The 24,245-nt window shown below is 43.8% G+C and overlaps 1 protein-coding gene across 2 annotated transcripts in view; it reads right to left on the bottom strand.

The window, feature by feature from the left end:
• The window catches only part of LOC140399290 (early estrogen-induced gene 1 protein-like), a 126,164-nt gene that overhangs the window by 32,884 nt on the left and 69,035 nt on the right, over positions 1-24,245 (bottom strand). For both annotated transcript variants that reach the window (XM_072488773.1, XM_072488774.1), the window contains exons 2-5: positions 19,576-19,696; positions 15,652-15,681; positions 4,457-4,573; positions 2,901-2,947 (exon numbers count right to left, since the gene is read on the bottom strand). In XM_072488773.1, the coding sequence (XP_072344874.1) occupies positions 2,901-2,947; positions 4,457-4,573; positions 15,652-15,681; positions 19,576-19,696 (315 nt within the window). The remainder of the gene's footprint in view (positions 1-2,900; positions 2,948-4,456; positions 4,574-15,651; positions 15,682-19,575; positions 19,697-24,245) is intronic.

Raw genomic sequence — 24,245 nt, 5'->3', positions numbered from 1 at the left:
CAAGTCATGTTGCAGCTGTATAGAACCTTAGTAAGGCCACACTTGGAGTATAGTGTTCAATTCTGGTCGCCACACTACCAGAAGGATGTGGAGGCTTTAGAGAGGGTGCAGAAGAGATTTACCAGAATGTTGCCTGGTATGGAGGGCATTAGCCATGAGGAGCGGTTGAATAAACTCGGTTTGTTCTCACTGGAACGAAGGAGGTTGAGGGGCGACCTGATGGAGGTCTACAAAATTATGAGGGGCATAGACAGAGTGGATAGTCAGAGGCTTTTCCCCGGGTTAGAGGCTCAATTACTAGGGGGCATAGGTTTAAGGTGAGAGGGGCAAGGTTTAGAGTAGATGTACGAGGCAAGTTTTTTTTACGCAGAGGGTAGTGGGTGCCTGGAACTCGCTACCGGAGGAGGTGGTGGAAGCAGGGACGATAGTGACATTTAAGGGGCATCTTGACAAATACATGAACAGGATGCGAATAGAGGGATACGGACCCAGGAAGTGTAGAAGATTGTAGTTTAGTTGGGCAGCATGGTCGGCACGGGCTTGGAGGGCCGAAGGGCCTGTTCCTGTGCTGTACATTTCTTTGCTCTTTGTTGCAACACACATTTGATCCAGTTCAGCTGATCCAACTCCATTGCATTTCATCGATATCACGATGCCAACAAGACAAATACTGAAGTGCATTTCTAGTATTTAGTTCATTATTTGAACAATTGATGTACATACATATCTGAAAAATGTCACCCAACACCACTGGCTGGATGTCAACCAGCTATTGTCGAATTTATTGAGTGTGCATTTAAGGAGAGTGGTGTCAGAGGTCAATCTATCACGCAGCAGTAACTGATTCCTTGACTCTTTACAAACTTTGCTGGCTTAACCCCTACCAAGAAACGTTTGCCATCACGTTTGATTGCCTTGTCTCTCGGAAATCTATGCGTGGAACCATCCACTGTGCACGGTCTCATCAATATTCTCAGAAAAGATTTATACAAGAAAAACACAATTACATGAAGGAGTTACTTAGCAAAGATTAGGAATCAATACAAAACAGATATGAAACCTTTGAAATATCATCCAGGAGGTCAATGCTACTCTACAAAGACAGAGCAACCCGCTTTATTTGTTCGTGGGATGAAGGCATCACCGTCAAGGCTGGTATTTATTGCCCACCCCCAAGTGTCCTCAAGAAGGTGGTGGGCTGCCTTTTTGGCAATTGGTTGCTTGTTGGGCCATTTCAGAGGGCCGTTGGGAATCAACCACCTTGCTGAAACACATCAGTTACCTCCGATATGCAATCAGCTCAATGCTTCAATAATATTCCGTCAAGAGGTTTGCCAAAGCTCAGAAGAAGCGAAGTTTAAGACTTCTCTTTAAAAGACAAGCTTAACTAGTTATGACATTGTAGGATGTCCACACTTGGTACGGAGAATAACAATGTGCAGTTTCACTGACTTCATTGGTTATTTTTGGAAAACAACTAACCCACACAGGAAGTTACCAAGTAGTAGGATTGTTTAAAACCTAGTCCTGTATTTTGCAAAGCATGTTGCATTCCGAAAGCAGCGCCATTTCGGAATCTCTCTGCCCACACAAGGCAAGCCGAAGAGTTCATCTACCGTGGACACACAATAATCCTTGAAGAGCCAGATTTTACATCATCATAATCCACCATTTCAAACGCCAACAAATTGGAGAATCCGATTCACAACCTATGATCCAGCCATTAAAATCCACGCGGGTTGGGAACTCTTACGAGCATTTCACGTGTACAGATTTTAAACAAAAAAAATAATAAAAAATAAATCTCCCCTTCTCCGCTGGAAAAAGCAACTGCTCCCAGTAAAAAGTTTTAAAACTGATAAACTGTTGCCTTTTAATGTATGGGGAGTCAAAATTGAACCTGGTATGAAATAAAGTTTTAATATGGATCCCAGAGGAAAAGGGCAGGCCACTTTTTAGAAACTCCCAACATGGAAATATTTCACATCAAATAAAATAATTACTTCAGTTTCAATTGCTCAGCAACTAATACAAATTGAACCCATCCATAACACATTTGACTAGACTTGGACGAATCACCACCAGGTACTGTTTCATTGCTTTGCCCTGACAAGTCTTTAGCAGTTTTCAGCGCTTTAAGTAAAATAATTTAAAAACTTTTAGTGCCATTTTACTGTCTCCTCACAGTTAACAGTTTACCCAACATCACCCGATGCTGACCTATTTTAGCTATTTTATCCCTTCAGACTGTTTGTTTGGAGGGGAGTGGGCAGGGAATGAGATACACTGGCAAACTCAAACTTTATTCATTCAGAATCCTTCACTGGACGCAACTGGGTATTTGTTTGAGTTCCTGTGTTTGAGAAGTCAAGAAAATACTCCTTTGAAGAGCCCTACCACCGTTGAACTGCATTATTAATATTTTAAAAATTGTATAGTACAGGGCTGATGCTCAAAGTTCCTATTTTCAAACAGTCAATGCTGTACTGGAGTGGAAAGGAGTAAATGTTTCTCTGCCACGTTCCCCTTCTGGGTTTTCCTGCAACCAGACAGGGACAGGAGACACAAGGCAGCTTCCTACGGACCTCCCAGCATGTTATGTTTCATCTGACTGAATCAGGCTGCTGACAAATCTGGCGTCAGTACCCGACGCCCGAGACAGTGGTAAACGCGAAACGAGGAAACGGATGCTCGGAATTGGATCTTCATCCAGCACCAATTTCCAAGGTACACTTAAACCAGGCAAAACCTCAAAATAAAAGTTTGAGATAGAGCAATTAGTTAAACCTCATCAACATCTTGAAAAATACAAGTCGTGCTGTTTTTATTATCTGTGTGTATCCAGCTGTAACTGTATTGAATTCATACGCAGCTAGGGTAATCATTGCTGAAACACTTACGTTTTGAAACAAGGATCTCCTGACAACAGTTGCATGCCTATGGTGACCTGCGAAGAGAAAAAGTTTTGTAAGAAACTAGTCAAAACTTCTATTTAAAATGTCTATTACTGCTTTTAAAGTAGCTTTGAGAATGCAAGGGTAATAGCATTTCAACAAAATTAAATGGATAGTTAAATCATTAAAAGGCAGCAATATCACCCAGATTTCAGAGAACCTCAAACCAAAATGTTAGAAGTCATCTGAGTCCCAAAGATATCACAACCCTGTGCAATTACTTCAAACACCTGCTCCCCGTTATTTCGATAATATCTTTGCAAGTTTGTAAGCACGTTGTTTGTATTTTGCTGGTGGCATAGAGCTGATCACAGTGCAGCAAGCCATCTGCAGCAAGCCATTGAAAAAAAAATGTGCTCCAAAAATAGGTGGTGTTTCAGGAAAGTGTTGGTACTTTCAAACAAAATGAAGCAACTTCTTGAGAATTACCAGTGAATGCTAGGTTTTGGCTAATTACCTATAAAAGAAAGATCTGTATTTTAAAACCTAAAAAAGTTAGACCTGCTTTCTTGGCCAAAAAGGATATTTCATTTTTGAAGAGCAGTCACTTCTGTCGTGTTGGCAAACACACAGCAATCACCGGATCCCACTAACAATACGAGGACTGCTGTTTAACACCTCCACAGATGGCACAGTAATTAGCACTGTTGCCTCACAGCACCAGGGTTCGATTTCAACCTTGGGTGACTGTGTGGAGTTTGCACATTCCTCCCCTGGCTGCGTGGGTTTCCTCCGGGTGCTCCGGTTTCCTCCCATAAGTCCAAAGATGTGCAGGTTTGTTGGATTGGCCGTGCTAAATTGCCCCTTGGTGTCCGACGGTTAATTAGGGTTGCAGGGTTATGGGACTAGAGCGGGGGAGTGGGCCTGGGTGGGGTGCTCTTTCAGAAGGTCGGTGCAGACCTGATGGGCCGAATGGCCTCCCTTTTTACCCTAACAGCTGTGGTTACCCTTTATTTCACTGAAGTTTAACCTGTCAGGAGGTGCCTCAAAACGGAGGAGGTCTTGTATTCCGCCCCCCCGCCGACAGTGGCAGCATCCACCTCTAGTGATGGGATTTTGTTCCAAGGCTGCAAGCCTGACTCAATGGGATCCGCAGCCTCGGGCACCCACCCGCCATCCTTAATTGGGCAACAGACCCAGAGGTGGCCTGTTATTGAACCATCTCCAGGAATATCTCGTAGACAGACACCCTGACAATCAGAACAGGCTCAGGACGTGAATATTCCCAAGAGAAGCAGATTCCATACATTAACTGTTTCTCCCCCTTCAGATGCTGCCACACGTGCCGTGCATTTCCAGCATTCGGTTTTATTAATGAAATAAGGAACCTGCTTTTGCTGATGGGAGGAATATTAGCTGGACAACAGAAGAATTCTCCTACCCCCTGTTCAAATAATCCACAGGATTATAAGAACGTTTTTAACATCCACCCTAGGATGTAGATATTTTGCATCTGATTTCAAAAAATTAAACTTCAATTTTCTCTGCCTCCCCAACAGTACCTTTAGGATAGAGTTGTCCTGTCGAGTATTCTTTGTATCATACCCCTCCAATAAACAGCAGCGTGCAGTGGAACCTGAACCTGCAAACTCCGCTAGGTTGAGGTCAGCGAACCCAAGCTGGTAGTGGGGGAAAAACAAAATCAAATTTTTTTTAAAAAACTACCAGAGAACCGAGGCCAAAGGCCAAAGGCTGTGGAAAACAGCGCAACAGCTTCGATTGTCTTTCAATCTCACGTGCCTCTTATTGATTCAATCGAGATCTTAAATCTTTCCAAAATATGGGACTAGATCACACACGCACTCACACATGCACTCACACACCCTCCTCACCCGAAATGGGCAACATAAGAAAAACTGCATCAGCAGAGAGATCATGCTGGACAGATAACTACACATCACACGACGTTCCCAGAAAGTACAGTGAAAGGGTGCTTATGTGGCAGTGGTTAAAAAACAATGGAATAAACTGAACATACACGACTGGCGAAGCATGGCAACAGAGAAAGAGGGCCTATAATCATTTCCATCAGTTAAAACGCATGAACTAAACAACACAGTTGCACTTTGCCAAACATTTGGAACTGTAAATTTAAAGCTGCACCCTTCAGTTTTCTACCATCAACCAAGCTGCCAGCACTCTGTACTGAACCACAAACGGTTTTGACCTGTCCTCTGTTAAGGTGAAACATTTGACTTCCAAAAACTGTCAGCTCAAGCAGGTTCCACATGAACGTTTCAGCCAGCCAGTTCTCTCGCCACCACCTCTCTCACCCGAGATTGTCAGCTCTTGGCTGACATTCAGTCGAGTGTGTTGCTCCAACCCAAAATCATGTCCATCTTTCCTGGAACTCCCATGTTTGAATCTGTCAAAATCAGGTTTCAGCCTTTGCCACAGATCCAAATAGGCTCTTATCAAAGTTATGCTGCTGCTATAAAAAAAAAGCTCTGGTTAGACTCCACTTTGGAGTCACTGTGAGCAGTTCGGGGTTATTTTGGAAGGATATTTTGGCCTTGGAGGGAGTGCAACGTAACTTTCCAAAAAAAAAATCAAACATAGAATCGCAGAATCCCTACAGTGCAGAAGGCCATTTGGCCCATCGCGTCTGTAATGACCCTCTGAAAAGGCCCCCACCTAGGCCCGTGCCTCCACCCTATCCCTGTACCCAGTAACACCACCTAAGCTCTGGACACTTGGGGGCAATTTTAGCATGGCCGATTCAACTAACCTGTAGATCTTTGGACTGTGGGAGGAAACCAGAGCATCCGGAGGAAACCCACACAGACACGGGGAGAACGTGCACACTCCACACCGACAGTCATCCAAAATTGGAATTGAACCCAGGTCCCTGTTGCTGTGAATCAGCAGTGCTAACCACTGCCACCGTGCCACCCTTAACTACAGGGGTTAAGTTAGGAGGAAAGATTACACCAAATTAGGCCTGTTTTTGCTAGAATTTGGAACGTTAAGGGGTGATCTGATCGAAGTATTTTAATAGGGGAAAAAAGGAGAGATAAAAGTAAACTACCTAAAACTAGAAGGCATAGTTTACAAATTAAGGCCAGACTAGGAAGTACTTGTTCACTCAAAGGGTAGTAGAGATTTAGAACTGCCACAAATTGAGCTATCGAAGCTAGAACAGTTGTTAATTTTAAATCTGAGATAGATTTTTGTTCAGCAAAGATATTAAGGGATACGGGTCAAAGGCAGGTATATGGAGTTAGGCCTCAGATCAGCCATGATCTCATTGAATGGTTCCAGAGGTTGAATGGCCTACTCCTGTTCCAAAGGACATCCCGCGTGACTGTGACTGAGGTGAACTATCTCCTCCTCGTCCTTTTCAACCTCACTCCAGCTTTTCTCAGTTGACTAGGCTATCCTCCTCCTAGCTGGGACTGTCCTCATGTGGTCCCATGGGCAGCACGGTAGCACAGTGGTTAGCACTGTTGCTTCACAGCGCCAGGGTCCCAGGTTCCATTCCCGGCTTGGGTCACTGTCTGTGCGGAGTCCGCACCTTCTCCCTGTGCCTGCGTGGGTTTCCTCCGGGTGATCCGGTTTCCTCCCCCAAGTCCTGAAAGACGTGCTGGTTAGGTGAATTGGACATTCTGAATTCTCCCTCGTGTACCCGAACAGGCGCCGGAATGTGGTGACTAGGGACTTTTCACGGTAACTGCATTGCAACGTTAATGTAAGCTTACTTGTGACAATAAAGATTATTCTTACCTAAATGTAACCAGAGTATCACGCTTCCTCTGCAGTTCTCCAAGGATCTATCCTCGACACCCATCTATTTCCCACCGACACTGCCCTTTGGCGACATCACCCAGAGTACAGCGTTGGCTTCCACATACACACAGACTACACCCAGCTCTACCGTACCAACACCTCTCTCAAAACCTCCACTGTTGCTAAATTCTCAAGATTGCTCATCAGATATTCATGAACAAAAATTTCTTCCAATTAAATATCGGGATAAATGAAGCCATTCTTTGATTGCCTTCCAAACTCTGTCCTAGGGGGTAGTTCCTAGTTATCAATTCTCTCTCTTTCTGGCAGCATTGAGACCAAACCAGACTGTTTGAAATCTCGGTATCGTATTTGAACCAGATTGAGCTTCTGATTACATCACAGCACCTTGAGGACCTGCCATAGCGTGGAAGGAGAGATGACTTGGTTTTGTTAAATTTTATACTGCGCATAATTGCACTGGACATGAATTTCTTATCTGCTTAATAGTGTTGAGTTTAACCTCGATGGTGGACGTTGGGTGGAGCCAGACTCTAGCGTCAAATCAACAAAGTGCGGAGCAATAAAAAAATCGCTGAGTACTCAGCCGCCACCTATTTATAACAACAAAAAATAATCTACGAACATACCTGATGAACATGCGGGGGGAAAAAAAGTTATCACTCGGATATAAAAAGCATTGTGTCATCAAAGGCGACAAGGTTCTGGTCACTACCGATGGATTTAGGCTTGGGTCTAATCTAGGGTCCAAGACAGTTCAGGTCTTCATCCAAAATAAGCTGGCGCAAGTCCCAATTGGAGGGGGTAGGCCAGCAGGGTATTAATAAAACTTGTATTGCCCCAGTTCAGGGTATAAATGTTAACCATAACAAGCGGGGTGCTCACCAGAGAGCCACAATTACATATCTACCATCAGGGCCAGCCGAGATCTTCGAAGCAGAGAACAGATTAATTAAAATCGCTGCGCCCTTGGTTCTACCATCGAAACCCGAATAAAAGACCTGCCCCACCGACCCCTTGCGCTGCCTAGTTTGGTCTTTGATCCGTAAATGGGTCTCTTGCAAAAACACCACATTGGAGTTTAAACTTTTAAGCTAAGCAAATGTCTTTGATCTTTTCACTGGCTCATTCAAATCCTTAACGCTCCAGATGACCAAGAAAATTGGAGAGCAGGGCTTTATATTATCACAATATATATATAAGGCTATTTGTAACAAACAGAACCCCGCATATAAACAAACTATAAGAATTCACTTCTTTGAATTCAACCCCAACAAGAAGTCATGTCTTGATAGAACCTGATGGGAGTGGCCTTCTCGCTGAAAGTCATGGTGTTCCTTCGCCCATCTCAAAACTCTCTCCTTTCCCCTGAAGCTATGGAACCTCACCATCACCGCCCGTGGTGGATCTTCAGAGTGTCCTCAGGTGGGGATGTGAATCCACCCTCACCCATCATCTTACTGAGCGTGCCGGAGAAGTACTCCGTGGGCGTTGGACCTTCCATCCCCTCTGGCAGCCCCACAATTCAAATGTTTTGCTTCCTGGACCTATTTTTAAGGTCATACATCTTGGCCCTCAGAAGACGGTTCAGACTCCAGCGAGGGAATCGGATCGCCGTGGCCCGACAAGGTTACTTCCACATCTTTGATCGTGGCTCCCTGGGCTTCCACAGTCCGATTAGTTTTCCCCATGGCCGCTTGAATGGGGGCCAAGGGCTCGTTGATTGGTTTCCTGAGATGTCTTCTGACACAACATATCAGAGCTTTTTGAATTCCTTCGCCACGGTTCCAGGAAACACCTTGGTCGTTAGTGGAGTGAATGGAGCACCTGAAACCATTTTACTTGATGAGTTCTGAGAGGCCTCAGACTCTGTCAATGAGCTTCTGTTCTCAATCTTCTTTTCCGTGACTTTTTTGGGCATTTCAGCCGCACCTGATCTTCGTTACTTATTGTATACACTCCATGGCACTAAGAAAAGGGGCAAAATGTGCAGTGTTCTACCTCGTGCGTGTCTCTCTCTCTCCTCCCCCCCCCCCCCCCCCCCCAACACATTACTCCACCGGAAGTCCCTTTGATAGGACCTATTGTCCATCAGACATCTGCTGCATCAGCACATGTCCTGCACAGTTAGGTTTGAATCAAAATTAAAAGATTTATTATATTGCTTGCATATGTGCAAAATCGTTAAACATCGACTTTTATGGCTATGGAAGTGACCCAACAGTTACTAAAGTACCCACATCCTATTCCCCCCACCACCACCCCAAAAAGACAGGGATACTAAATTCATTCGCTCATACACATATATGAGAAGGTGTTCGTGAAAAGGCATCATCTAAAAAATAAATAAATGTGGTTTCACAAAATATTTTGAAAATCTGAATAAATGAGTGTTAAAGGAAAGGGGCTGGTGAAGATGACCATCCCATGGACGCAGCTGGTTAAAGTGATGAGTGGCTCAGGCTGGCTGGTGTCTTGCCGTAAAGTATCTCAGCTAGACCTTTCAAGAGAGAAGACCAGTTGTTGCCTTTTTAAAAAAAGAAACAAGGCTGCAGATTATGTAGTCAGGATGTGTCAAACATTTTTGGGATGGAGGGGACTTTTCATGCAGTTTATCTGTAAACACTGCTATTAAATTCATCTGTACAGTGCTGAATAACACAAGCAGCCATGTAGGTTAAGGCACGTTGTTTGGAGCAATCAATTCTTTTCTAGCTGCTAACTATCTACTGTTCGATCATTCTTCACCTCCTCCTCATTCCTCCCACACCCCATCACCCCACAACCACAAACTAAAATTGTATTACAGAAAACTGCAGCGTGGATTTTGGTGCTGCCAAGGAAACTCAGAAAATGAGTAGTTTACTCAACCATTTTATCACCCAGAGTGTTGGAGTCTCAGTAAGATCCCTTCCCCCACACCTGCAAGGCCCCAATGAGTAGCTAAACTTCATAGTGATGGTTATGGGAAATATTTTAAAATATAAATTTAGAGTAGAATACTCAATTATTTTTCCCCCAATTAAGGGGCAATTTAGCGTGACCAATCCACCTAACCTACACATCTTTGGGTTGTGGGGTGAACCCCATGCACACACGGGGAGAATGTGCAAACTCCACATGGACAGTGACCCAAGGCCGGGATTCGAACCCAGGTCCTCAGCGCCGTAGTCCCAGTGCTAACCACTGCGCCGCGTGCCACCCGGTTGTGGGAAATATTAACAGCAAAGCTTCCGAAACTAATACACTTAGAAAGCAAAGGTACGAGACCAACTTTGGATTCAGAGGTCTTGATGTTCAAGCCATCCAAAGTCAAGTGATTTTTCTCAAGTACACAGGTTCAAATCCCACCATGCAGGTGGTGGAATTTAAATTCAATTAATTAATAAAGCTGGAATTAAAAATCTAGTCTCCGTAATGGCGATCATGAAACCACAGTTAATTGAATAAAAACTCATCTTGGTTAAAGTGTCCGACAGAGAAGGAAATCTGCCAGACTCAACTGGTCTGGCCTATGTGATCACAGACTCATAGCAATGTGGCTGACTCTTAACTACCCTCTGAAATGCTCCATTGAGCTGCTGAGTTCAAGGCCATGTAGGAGTGTGCAACAAGTGCTGGCCTTGCTAGTGACACGTCCTTCCCAAGGAAGAATAGAGAGAAAAAAATATACCTGAACATTAACACAGCAAGGCAAAAGAATTCTCTTAGAGAGTAATACACTTAAAAAAAAATTCACACAGGGGATTCTGTTCTTATTTTTAAAAGACTCACCAAGTGTATAATGTCCCGAGGCTATACATAAGAGTTATGGGTTATCCCAGTTCTACAAAAGCAGGGTATTTGCTATCAAACAGGTTTAATTGCATACCCTTGTTAACATTGCTGATTAAACGGACAAATTTAGACAATGCAACTCTGTTTCGGAGGTTATTCCAGTCTGAAACAAGAGACTCATTGTCCCAGTCTCTTTTGAACACATTACAAGAGAGCAGTAAACATGCTTTAGAAAATCAAACTTCCTCTGAACTCACAACGTAAGGAACAATTCAAGCTTTCACAGATTTTCTCATAGTACAAGATGTTAGCATTTTCCTTGCCACTCGCGAAAGCATTGATTCATCAACTATAGAAAGGACAACATAAGTCTCATACTCCCGCTAATAGGTGCATGTTTAGTAATTAGAGTGGGACAGAAGCTGCTCAATACTTCAACGTCCAGACATTGGCCCAGGCCTCCGAAAGTCAAGTGGCTTCTTGACATTTAAGTTTGTAAGGAGAGAAATGTATTAACCACAGGCTGCACTATTGTGTCCATCTTGGATTAGAGACAGTTGGCGGTCACCAGTCATTGAAAAGAAACAAGCACAAAACAACGGAGAAAGATTCAACAACTGTTTGAACCTGGCATGCAAGTGCTGGGAGGAAACCTTGCAACATTGTCAGATTAGAGGTTGAAGGCAAAAATATGCCAAGAATGTGAAATATAACTATACAGTGGGCTCCATCTGTTCGCAATTGAGGTGTTGGATGATCTTGTTCCTAATGTCGAGATGCAAAGATATTGAAACAACCTCCAGCAGTGCTTCTCGTTGGCTAATCCAGGGAGCAGTATTGGCAAGTGTGCAACTGCTCAACAAAAATAACACCGAGGTAAGCAATTAGAATGTCGGAGTGAGGAACGATGTAAGATATTTGACGAGAGAAAAGAAAGCGATATGCTTTTAAATGATTTTGGTTTGGAGGAAAGAGATTTGGCTTTCTGCTGTTCAGTACATTCGAACTGGTACAATGCAGAATGACACGAAAGTCCTCTTCCATAGATGGACGGCGGCTTGAAAAACGGCCCATCAAGGTTATCTTCACTGGAAAAATCCACACTTATAATAATCTTTATTATTGTCACAAGTAGGCTTACGCCAACACTGCAATGAAGTTACTATGAAAATCCCCTAGTCGCCACATTCCGGCGCCTGTTCGGGTACACAGAGGGAGAATTCAGAATGTCCAAATTACCTAACAGCACGTGTTTCGGGACTTGTGGGAGGAAACTGGAGCACCCGGAGGAAACCCCACGCAGACACGGGGAGAACGTGTAGACTGCACAGATAGTGATCCAAGCTGGGAATCAAACCTGGGACCCTGCTGCTGTGCAGCAACACTGCAAACCACTGTGCTACCGTGCCGCAAATACACTTGTATTTCAGACGCCCGTGAAGCCTACCACCTCTTTCATTGACCAACATTTTGATCAGAGCTCAAATTGGTGTTCAACCACAGAAAAGTTACTGTGCAGAAAGAGGCCATTCAGCCCATCATATCTTCCCTGGCCAAAAAGAGAAAAAGAAAGTAACCACTCATTTTAATTCAATTTTGCAGCACTTGGTCCTGGTCAAAATGTTGCTCTGGCATCATTCAATATCTTGTTCTAGATCCAAATCTTCAGTGTTCATGAAAATAAAGCTGGCAAGTGCATTGCACTGGCACAAGGAGCTCAGGTACATAGCTTCACCACACAGATATATTTAGTCAATATCTTAATCCTGATTTTGCCAACTTTTGAGCCAAAGTATCAGATCCAACCCATTTCCTAATGCCTCGTGTCTGGGAGAAGTGAAACTCATTTGATCATTGCGTGAGTTGAAGCAGTCAGTGTTCCAGACCAGCTGACCCTGAAAGTCAACACAGGAAGAACTGCAAGAGAGGATTTTGCATGTTTTACAAAGTTACTAGTGAGCGAAGGGAACATTGGAGAAGAAAAAAAACAAGACACCATAAAGATCTCAGATTAATGAAGATGTAGTCCAGAGTGGCACAGAACATTGAACCGTAGAACCTCTTAAAATATCAAAATTAAAATGCTTGCTCAATAGAGTGGATGCACTTTCGCGAGCTCTGGCGCTACTAATCTTTGATTCCTTTTTTATAATCCTGATGCACATCCTATAAATTGTGTTTCTGGGGTATAAGTCTTATGCTATGTCTCTGGAAGACCCTAGCTATATTTTGGCGACGAGGAGCCCAGAAATCCCTGTTTGATTGAGATGGCCGGAAGTGGCTCGGGTGGGACCCAGCTTGAAGTGATGGTTTTGCTGGTGAGCGGGCTGACTCTCGGCATCGGGATGATGGCTGCCATCGCGAAGGTTATGCATGATGGTCTCGGTTCCTTGGTGCAGATTGTGAGCGCTAACTTTGATGAAATGCAAAATATCCTCGCGATAACAGTTGGAGAAGAGAATCCTGTTACCCGACAGGGCAGTGGTAGTCTCCTCAGTGGGGGCTCGCCTTCAGTCCATGTAAACCTTGTTGCATGGTATGTTGATTTTCCTGGTTGAGTCGGGAATATGGGACTGGACTGAGAGTGTTCGAGCACCTGGCCTCCTGAGAAGAGTGGGGGACGAATTCCTGTCTGAATTGGAGGGTTAGCTGCCATGCTTTCACAATGACGATTTGAAGACTGGGTGTTCAGTGTTCGACGGAGCACATTGCACATGATCTTAGAGGTTTGGGGTCAGTTTGAGACCCTGACCATTAGTCTTACTTTATCTTGTCCTCTATGTTCATCGAGAGGGGTTGGAGCTGGCTGGACACATCGGGTTGCTGCCTCCCGCTGAGGCCTAGGTTTTGCTTGGGATTTGGGGCAATGGCGTGGTAGAGGTGACGATACTTCAATGGAACTCTAGAGGGACGATCGCACTGTGACTGTGCCACTAATTCTATGTTATTGTCTTTTTTCCTGACAAGGGTGTACAATATACGAGCACAGAGGCAGTGGCTATTTGTTATCTTGGCATGGCAAAAACCATACTGAGTCGGTAGTGTGACATCAGATTTCTGTGGTATCTTCCTAGTTTAGCCTTTGTGTGCTGTAAATCTTGCACTTGCAAAGCACGAGTACATTTTCGATACTCCTCACTTTGTTTATAGAGAGGCTGAGCAGTGCCATACAGGTGGGGGTGGATGTTTTTTTCTGTGGTGGTGGGTGACATGGCTATTTAAGTCCTCACTATGGGAGAGGAAAGCCCCCTGTTAGAACTACCACTGTTGTGTTTTACTTTTGCATTTTTGTTATTCTGGGATTATGGAGTAAGTGCTCATCTTCCGTGAGGGTCCGGGTCATGACAGATCACGTATCCTCGAGCGGACTGGATTCTTTGTGATTCATTCTTCTTTATGATTGGCATCTCTGGAGTTCTTGGAGTTAGAGAAATGTGTAATGGTGCTCGCCTGGGTTAATCCTTGTTTGACTTGTCCTCTTCGATATTCTCTTGGCTGAGCGGGAAGTAGCCGTGGCTACCTGATCGGGTATGTTAGGGCAAGAGTAACTGTGTTTTCCTGGGTCGGGCAAAGGATCTATTGGGTGGTGGGTTTCCCATCCTAGAGTTGTTCCCCATCGGGTGGGGGGGGGGGGGGGGGGGGGGGGGGGGGGGGCTCCTGATCTGCCTTCCCTCTTTGAGATAGGGTTCCCCTGTGGTGGTAGTATTCTGTGGGCTGCAGGGTTCGAGTGAGAGTTTGAGTGTTGTAGACTAGCGTTATTTCGATTGAGCAGCTTTTTCCTTTTCTGCCTTGTGGTGAGGGGAGTGCTCCAGGAGATCGTGTTCTCATGGCTGCATCCTGGTACCCTGTTATCCTGAGATCCTCTGCTCTTGGTGGTATATTTTCATCCTGTCATTGTGTTGGGAGACTTTGCGTGCAATAGGAACCCTTGACTCCTTTAAGCACAGTACAAAATGTTGCGATCAATGCGGCTCTTTATTTTTAAAGCTTAACTGACCTGTTAACACATTAGTCTTTTAAAAATTACTTTTCCAAACGTTTATAGACATGTCTGAAACTACTGTCTTGGAAGAGTCTCACCTAATGGTGGATATTCATTATTTGCAGCAACATGACCCTTAATTTGGTACATATCCAATAACCAATTGAGGTCATACGGGAAGCAAAATACGTATTCACATTGACTGCCACCTTGCAGCTTCACTATGGTAACAGCAACTGGCAACATATTGTTGACTCTTTAGGAAAAACTATGTCACTGTTGAAGACTAGATTGATCAGGGAATCATTCAATTTCTTTCTTTCAAGGAGAATATTCAAACATCAATATTACTTTATTAGATCACCAATACACCCCATTATAAATACATTCAGATATCTCACAGGTTGCAGTTGGCAAAAGTAGCAAAGTGCAAGGAGCCCCAATTCTGGGCATGAAGTTCAATGTTCCTAATCCACTGCGTTTCTTAATTACACCCCGTCACGATGGTGAGGAAACAAAGAAGCATTTATATTGAAGCTTATTATTATTCTGAAAATACATCTCAAAGCAATTCGCGCATGATTACAGTGAACGCAGATAAACTCGCAGAGTTATAGCCAACAAACAGGAAGGGTATGAATGACCTAATCTGTTTGCTTTTTAACCAGTGGAGGAATTGAGCAATTGAGGAACTTTGGCTTAGAGAGCTGTAGAACTCCCAGTTATTGCCTCGAATCTTTCATGTCCACCAGAACCAGTGGGCATGCCTAGTTTTAACATTGTTCAAAGGACAGCGCCAGCGGATACAGTGTTCACATATTAATCTCAGTGGATAGTACAATGTAGTGTGTTGGAGAGGGAAGACAGGAACTCATTAACATCTAACCAGAGGCAAGATTCTACCACCTGAATCTGTTTGCTCAGAGTCGAGGGACAGTTGCATTCTCCAATGAGGCAGTTGAGTTGGTAAAGGTGAATACCTGGACCGAAAAGACAGTTGACGGAAAGGGTGGAGTGTTGGTCCGGTGGATCGATCACAAAGTGGCTGCCTGGCAGATGCTCATAGTGTTACTCACTAATTTCAGTCACCTATAATGCAAACATCCTGACTACAGGAAGCCCGAAACCCGATATCGCACATTCAGCCCATGTCATACTTGTCATTGTCTGTACGTAGATATGTGATTTTACCTTGGAGAACGTCTTTCCGCCTTTCAGTTCCTGCAAAACAGGAAGGAGCAACAATTATAATTACAAACTCTATTCTTAGCATTTTGTGTGACTCTCAGATGGACATGTGAAAGTTTACTCTGGTGCACTGCCATCATGTGTTCGAAGGAGCTGCGCTTCTTACTGAAACTTAATTGTATGTGAAATACTTCAAACAGGGAAAATATATATTTCATAACAATTTCAGTAATTCTCCTATCTGAAAAGCTTTGACATGAAGAATAGGATTGCAGCAACTATTATATTGTTATATAGATTACAGAATGATCAATTAAGATACTTCCAGGTTGAGAGTGGTTAAAGACATAAAATGTCTGCAATTCTTGACTGACTAGGAATTATGTAATTATAGTACTTACGATCTGCAGTGAAATGCAAAAGTTTCGGGTCACTTCAAACATTTCAAGTGGGGAGAAACATCATTATCCTTTTATTTACCTCCTGTACAGTCAAGACTGTGGGCCAATGCATTTGCACCAAATCACCAAGGTGACCTCTGTAATTCAGCATTCGGTGCAGTTAGTATGGACTACTTCTTGTATTACATGCACCACCAACAGAACATGACCTTGCTGGATTACGTATATGCATAGAGAAGCAAGGTCTGTGGCAGTGTTTTGCAGACTAATTTCCCATTTTAATTCACTACCACATTCTAAAGAACAATTAGGGATTGGCAATAAATGCTAGCCTTGACAGCAACACCCGCATCCCATTAACAAATATATTTTTAAAAACTCTTGACAATTAACGCGAGCCCAGACACCAGCAAAAACAAAACAGCACAGTACATTCACAGACTGCAGCAGTGCAAGGCGGCTGGCTGTTCATCACTTTCTCAAGGACAATTAGGGATGGATAATAAATGGTGGCCTAACTAGCGACACCCACATCCCGTGGATGAATAGATCAACGAAGTACACACACATGGACACCCTCTGCCCCAAACCCACCCCTCTCCCCAACAGCCACCACCTTCTTACTCAGAAACTCCTCTCCCGAAACTCAATACCCAAACTCCACACCCATTGCCCAGTCATTCAATAGACGCTAGTGCCGATCATGCCCCGCGCTCTCGGACTCCCACCAGGCCTGCCAAACCCTGTGGCTCCACTTAAACAGCTAGCAGAGAGCACCCTTATGCTGCAACGAGTGACAGCAGCTGGATCCGAGCTGTCGCAAGGCTAAATTGCAGGTGCCTTGGACCTAGTCCGAGTATAGTTACTGACAAGGGATTTTCCAGGCAGAGATTCTTTCCTCAGATCTTTCGCCGCGTTGGATGCAGCGGCAGAAGGGAGGCGTAGGCTGTAAATAAAATAAATTATGCAAAAGTCTAAATTCTGCTAAACAGCAGAAATTTCTTATCCCTGCATATACGAACTGTCAGGAATAGAAGGACAACTTTCTTATTTTTTCTTCATTTAAAAAAAATAAATTTAGAGTGCCCAATTATAATTTTTTTCCAATTAAGGGGCAATTAACATGGCCAATCTGCCAACCCTGCTCATCTTTGGGTTGTGGGTGTGAAACCCACGCAGACACGGGGAGAATGTGTAAACTCCACATAGAGAGTGACCCGGGGTCGGGATCGAACCTGGGTCCTCAGCGCCGTAGGCAGCAGTGCTAACCACTGCGCCACCCAAAGGACAACTTTCTGAGCTGGGGTTTTAAAAGGACTAGAAGAATATGGTCAGAAACTTGAATGAGACATGAAAATCCCATGAATTCACATTCAACATTTGCCTCGGACCTCAACAATCCAAAATGCCCAACTCGGGTTTACTTATTTGTCCATTGACTTGGACATTTCTTTTGAACAAGGAATCAAATAAATTGAGACAATTCAGCACAAATTCCCAATAAGAAATACATCTGGGGGAAGCAGAGGAGGAGCAAGTTGTGTATTAAATGTTAACTAACTGAAACCAAACAGGGCGAAACAGCAGTTAGAATATAATCCTTGGAGCTTGGAGGTTCTAAATCCATCCCGCACACTTAGAGAACACGGGATGACCCAAATTTTACTCTCAGACACGAAGGAACAACTTTCTCCATTCATCTCGCATACACTTGTCCAGAGACATTTCACCAGCTTGTCAGCAGAGATTTCTACCAACCTTGTATCTGATCCAGTGTGGCATTCTCTGCAGAGGATGTGTGATGTCAACAGGAAAGGCACTAGGAGGATCTACAATAACTAAGATTAAAGAATACCCCTTGACACCTATGGCAAAACAGGAAGTGAAAAATAGGAAATACAAATTACTCTTTGTTGCGCAGGAGGGCAGCACGGTGGCGCAGTGGTTAGCGTTGCTGCCTCACAGCGTCGAGTGCCCCCGGTTCGATCCCGAGTCACTGTCCGTGGGGAGTTTTCACATTCTCCCCCCCGTCTGCATGGGTCTCACCCTCACAACTCAAAAATGTGCATTGGAGGCGATTGGTCACATAATTGCCCCTTAATTCATTTCTTTTAAATCATTGCACAGGAGGCAAAATAAAGACCGGGGACCTAAAGGCTGGATTACGAGAGTGAGAGAAAGAGAACATAACTATCGATTCCAAAAACACTCCCAACATTAATGAAGGAATGTGACTCCACACTTGGAAAGTTTAAAAGTGACGGGGGGGGGGGAGAGAGAAGGAGAGAGAGAGAATTGTTGTTCAGCAGTAATAATCACGTATTACGCTGTTAAAATATAATTCCACCTCAACGTCCTTGCCCTAATTTTAGCCTCACTGTTTTTGTTACAGCAAATTCTGGGGCCTTTCGAAATCAAGCTCCTCATCATAAGAACAAAAGAATATAAGAACTAGGAGCAGGAGTAGGCCATCTGGCCCCTCGAGCCAATGAAATTCAATGAAATCATGGCTGATCTTTTGTGGACTCAGCTCCACTTTCCCGCCCGAACACCATAACCCTTAATCCCTTTATTCTTCAAAAAACTATCTATCTTTATCTTAAAAACATTTAATGAAGGAGCCTCTACTGCTTCACTGGGCAAGGAATTCCAGAGATTCACAACCCTTTGGGTGGGTGAAGAAGTTCCTCCTTATCTCAGTCCTAAATCTACATCTCCTTATTTTGAGGCTATGACCCCTAGTTCTGTTTTCACCCGCCAGTGGAAACAACCTGCCCGCATCTATCCCATCTATTCCCTTCATAATTTTATATGTTTCTATAAGATCCCCCGCATCCTTCTAAATTCCAATGAGTACAGTCCCAGTGTACTCAACCTCTTCTCGTAATCCAACCCCTTCAACTCTGGGATTAACCTAGTGAATCTCCTCTGCACACCCTCCAGCGACAGTAGGTCCTTTCTCAGGTAAGGAGACCAAAACTATACACAATACTCCAGGTGTGGCCTCACTAATACCGTACACAATTGCAGCACAACCTCCCTAGTCTTAAACTCCATCCCTCTAGCAATGAAGGACAAAACTCCATTTGCCTTCTTAATCACCTATTGCACCTGTAAACCAACTTTTTGCGACTCATGTACTAGCACACCCAGGTCTCTCTGCACAGCATAAAACAGCATCAATAGAGGGCACAGCAGAAAACTGTCCATATTTCAAGATCACCTGAATAATCTTTCGCCACGAGCACTTAAGTATTCCAATAAGGTTTAGGATAAAATTGCATCTGGACAGAATTTTTCCCCCAAGAAAGCAATAAAATAAAAGAAAAAAAGACTGTTCAAGTAACAAATGTTTTTCTACATAGTCCCTAATCACTGTCGGAAATTCATTTGTGTTGAGCACTGTGCAGCACATGGGGGTTGTGCCATTTCACAAAACAGACATTCATAAAATTCAGAGTAAAACATGGTCTCCAGATAATTTTTAAATATTGTGAAACGCAAGTCTGGAGATCCAAACACTCACCTTACGTACAGATACTCTGCAGATACAAGGATCCAGTACACCAGTTGCTGGATTTGCACTCATCTTGCAGATGAAACTAAATTTCTTCTTCCAACGAACACAATTCTCCTGAACTTCCTCTCTGCAAAAAGACGAGAAATTTGTTACTTGGTGCTTGCATTGCATTTTCATAAAAGTATGGTGTTTAAAATTTCTTACAAAAGCACCGAGCTATTTTTCTATTTGAAAATGGTTGGAATATTTGACAGACTCGGGGTTGACGATCTATAGGAGTATCAGTGTTTAGGAGGTAAATTTCATTAATTCAACTCCTATTCTTTTGCCACTAGAGAGAGTGCTGCTATTTTCGTAGTTTACTATGGATCTCTAACGGCTAACACAACGGTTTTGCTCAGGGGCTGAAAAACGTTCCTGGATCAGGAGATGTACAAAATAATTCTCTCTACCTGTTGCAAACAACATAAATATCTAATTTGTCCAAGGCAAATTACAAAAGTATGGATAACTTTCACAATGCTAAGCTCCCACACTAGTTCTACAAAGGACAATGGTGTTGCACAAATTAGCTTATGCCTACCATGTCACACTTAGAAGAAAGGTGCTATTGATTTTTGTTAAATTAATGTAGCTCAGAATGAGTGAGAGCATATATCCCAGTGTGTACACACACAGCGGTTAAATGCTCCCAGATGAGTCCATCACTGGTATAAAAACTGAAAATGCTAAGGAGGGGGGGGGGGGGGGGGGGGAAGAGAGAAACTCAGCAGGAATGGCAGCAATGGTGAAGCGAGAAACCGAGTTAACATATCCCGTCCGTATGACTGTCTACTTGCAGATTTATATATGATGCCAGAAGGAATTCAACGAGTAAAACAGCAGACTGTTGGGTTTTGTCCAATTGCAAAGTAATTATGGCAATGACCAAGTACAATAATTAATCAAACTAAGTAATAAGCAGGTTATTGAAATTGCTTAGATTCCCTATAGCTAAAAGGAAGTCTTTAAAAAGCCAGGAGGTTCTCTCCAGGCTAAGTCAACTAGTAGTCCGATCGGTGGGATCTGGTCATCTCAGCTCTCTGCAAGCCTCTTCCATTGATGGTTGTAAATGCTTTACGAGTGATCCATTTCCAGTTTGAGCCTGCTAGAGTGGCATTTGTGCCTCAGTGTCAGGGACCCAGGTTCAATTCCAGCCTTGTGGAGTTTGCACATTTTCCTAGTATCTGCGTGGGTTTTCTCCGGGTGCTCTGATTTCCTCCCACAGTCCAAAGATGTGCAGGTTAAATGGGGGCAGTGGGTTGGGGCGGGACGGTGGCACAGTGGTTAACACTGCTGCTTCACGGCCCTGAGGACCCGGGTTTGATCCTAGTCCCCCGTCTGTGTGGAGTTTCCACATTCTCCCCAGTTCTGCGCGTGGGTCTCACCCCCCACAACTTAAAAAGATGAGCAGGGTAGGTGAATTGGCCATTCTAAAATGTCCCTCACTTGGAAAATAAATGGTGTATTCTAAATTTATTTTTAAAAAAACGATGGAGCTGTGCGGATAGGGCGGGGAAGTGGGCCGAGTAGAGTGCTCTTTCAGCGGGTCATTCAGGCTTGATGGGCCAAATGGCCTCTTTCTGGACTGTAGGAATTCGAAGGTTAATATTTCAGACCCCCAAGGGCTTATCCAGAGGAACCATCACCCATGTCAAAGGAAGGCTGCTAGGGGTGACAAAGGGACTTGGCCTCTGCAGCTCGCCTCTCTTCAGTGGTCAGGTTGGACACTTGAGGGGCGGCATGTGGCGCAGTGGTTAGCACTGGGACTGCGGCGCTGAGGACCCAGGTTCGAATTCCGGCCCTGGGTCACTGTCTGTGTGGAGTTTGCACATTCTCCCCATGTCTGCGTGTGTCTTACCCCCCCATAACCCAAAGATGTGCTGGTTAGGTGGATTGGCCATGCTAAATTGCCCATTAATTGGAAAAGAAAAATAATTGGCTCCTCTAAATTTATTTGGACACCAAATAATAATAATATTATTGCAAACTACTGGAACAATTTACATAACAAATTATGCTCATAAAGAGACTCTTCAAAAGAGGGGCTTACCCAATAGGAATAAAAAAAGTCAACCAATCCTCATGAATTTTAAAAACATTTGAAAGACACAACAGTGTATGTTTGTTGAGAGCAGCCATGGTACTGGGCTACACCAGCACAACCCAAGGCAGCTACAGCTCAGGATGCTAAAGGTGATGGTTATAGCACAGGATAGGTTGTGATCTTGGGAGTATTTCCATGAAATAGATTACAGTCAGGAGTAAGCCAAAAACCATCAAGCAGTATAGCAGTCACAAAGGGCAGTGTGGCACAGTGCAAGGCTGGTCTTTCAGCTATCGCACCCGAGTTTTCAATTCAACTTAGCCTGGGTGAAATTAAAGTACTCATCACCAGGAGTGATAAGAGCAGGAGAGGATTGTAGCTATATCTCGGTTGGGAAGGTTGCAAAGTTAACACAAATGCAAAAACATACAAAACATTCTGCTTCACAGCGGCAACACCTTTCTCCTCAAACAGCACAAAATACACCTTCTGTTCTGAAAGAATTAAAGCATCCTGATGCACTGACTCATGGGCCAGTCTTAACAGAGCATAGTAACTGTGTACATTCTGTGCAGCAGGATTGAGGGAGGTGTTCACAGTCATTGATGTGATCAGGTTGAAACAAAGGAGTCTAAATTGCTCAAACCTGACCTAATTCTGGTGTTGTACCAGAACCGAGGGGCCCAAGGACCAAAGTAAATCCAACCCTCATCAGAATAAATCAGCCAAGTTGCAGGGAGCAATATTTGGACCCAAGTATGGAGGGGAAGGGAGAGACTGGAGGGGTGCCGAGGGCTGATGAGTACCGACTCACAGCTGACTTGTCCCTTTAAATTGCACAAATATTAAAAATTATGAATTTGGACCCTTAAAATAACCGGCATGTGGACGCAATAATATTATATTTCAATATTGTTTTTCGGCAGGACTGAGCAAAACAGATGATTTTCAGCTCTTTTGCAAAAATAAATTTAGAGTACCCAATTTGTCCTCCTCCCCCCCCCCCCAATTAAGGGGCAATTTAGTGTGGCCAATTCAGCTACCCTGCATATCTTTGGGTTCTGGGGGGCGAGACCCACAGACACGGGGAAAATGTGCCAACTCCACACGGACAAGGGGCCGGGATTGAACCTGGGTTCTCAGCGCCGTGAGGCAGCAGTGCTAACCACTGTCCCACCGTGCTGCCCTGATTTTCAGCTCTTTGTATAGAATTACCAAGAAAATTAGTCTACAATTCTGTAACCAGAACGCTTGTGACTTTGCAATTTGAGATAGGACTGACTGGTCTGTGCAAGAAAAAAAAAAGTGGGTCTGCACCAGAATATGTCCTCCGACTGCTACATAGATGACTCAATCACCTTATTAGGCGGCATGAAGACTTAGAACTGTCGTACTGGTCTGCTTCACACTGAGACCACACAGCTGCAGAGGAAATGCAGCCTCAAATCCTCTGCATGAATGTTGCATTTGGTAATCAAAAACTTCATTAAATGTATTTTGTTTTCAAATTAACAAATCTGTGCTATGCTCCTAGCAGCCTCACAAATAGTTTGGCAGTGAAATCAGCTCTGAAGTTTGATTTATGAAAGGTTTGAAGCAATGTAGGGATATTTGATACTGCCCCCCCCCCACAAATCCCCGATTACGCATGTATGCAGCAAAGCTACTGGGAATCTAGAGGAATCAAGATATGCTTGGCTTCAACATTTTGCTCAGTAAATGCAGTGTAAACATTTGTACCACACGTGTCCTCTACATCTGCCACGTCCACAGAGTTGTGGGAAAGATTCTTGCAGCATTTGAACTGTATAGGTTTATGCTTGTTGGATAGAAATTCAGAGCCGATCTATTCAAGAACAGCATCCCTAAATTACGAAAGACATGTTGAAAACTAAAAATAGTCAGTGACCCATTAATGCCATTTATTTGGCGAGGGGGTGGGGGGGGGAAATGAAGTCTCCTGTATTTGGCTAAACAAACAGTCCTGATATTATAAACTGCATCAAAAAAATAATTTTGCTCCATATCCCCCAGTCTATCAAAGGCCAGGAACTGACATTCTCTCTTACGTCATCTAAAAATAGGTGTAGCCTTTTGTCAAGGATACATCTGTGCGCAGTAGGTGCACAAGAGAAAGGACACTGAAAAGTTTAGAGAAATGTTACAAAGAATTGCTCTCTTCTGCCACACCTCCAAAACAGAGGGCTGTGCCAAAAACCTATGGGAAATGAAAGCATTAGCAGCACTTTTGGAAAAAGGGGTCCCAAAAACCACACTAACTCATTCTGGAAATAAATAAACAAACCTATATATATATAATATATATATATATATATATCTTACAGATGTAGGCACTTCTTGGCAACTTCTCTCCTTATAAATTCCTGTGCCTACATTTACAATGGAAAGTGCCTATGTAAACTTGTCACCTTAAATTACACCTCCCGAATGGGCCGGTCAAGAGGGCCCGGGTGTTCGCGCACTTAAAGGAACTGAAGGCAGACGTGGTTATGCTTCAGGAGACACATCTGAAGGTGGCAGATCAGGTTAGGCTGAGAAAGGGATGGGTAGGGCAGGTCTTTCATTCAGG

This window comes from Scyliorhinus torazame, chromosome 22 (genome assembly GCF_047496885.1).
Source record: "Scyliorhinus torazame isolate Kashiwa2021f chromosome 22, sScyTor2.1, whole genome shotgun sequence".
Lineage (NCBI taxonomy): Eukaryota > Metazoa > Chordata > Chondrichthyes > Carcharhiniformes > Scyliorhinidae > Scyliorhinus > Scyliorhinus torazame.
The sequence above is the reverse complement of the archived record's forward strand: the minus strand, read 5'-3'. Positions and strand labels throughout refer to the sequence as shown.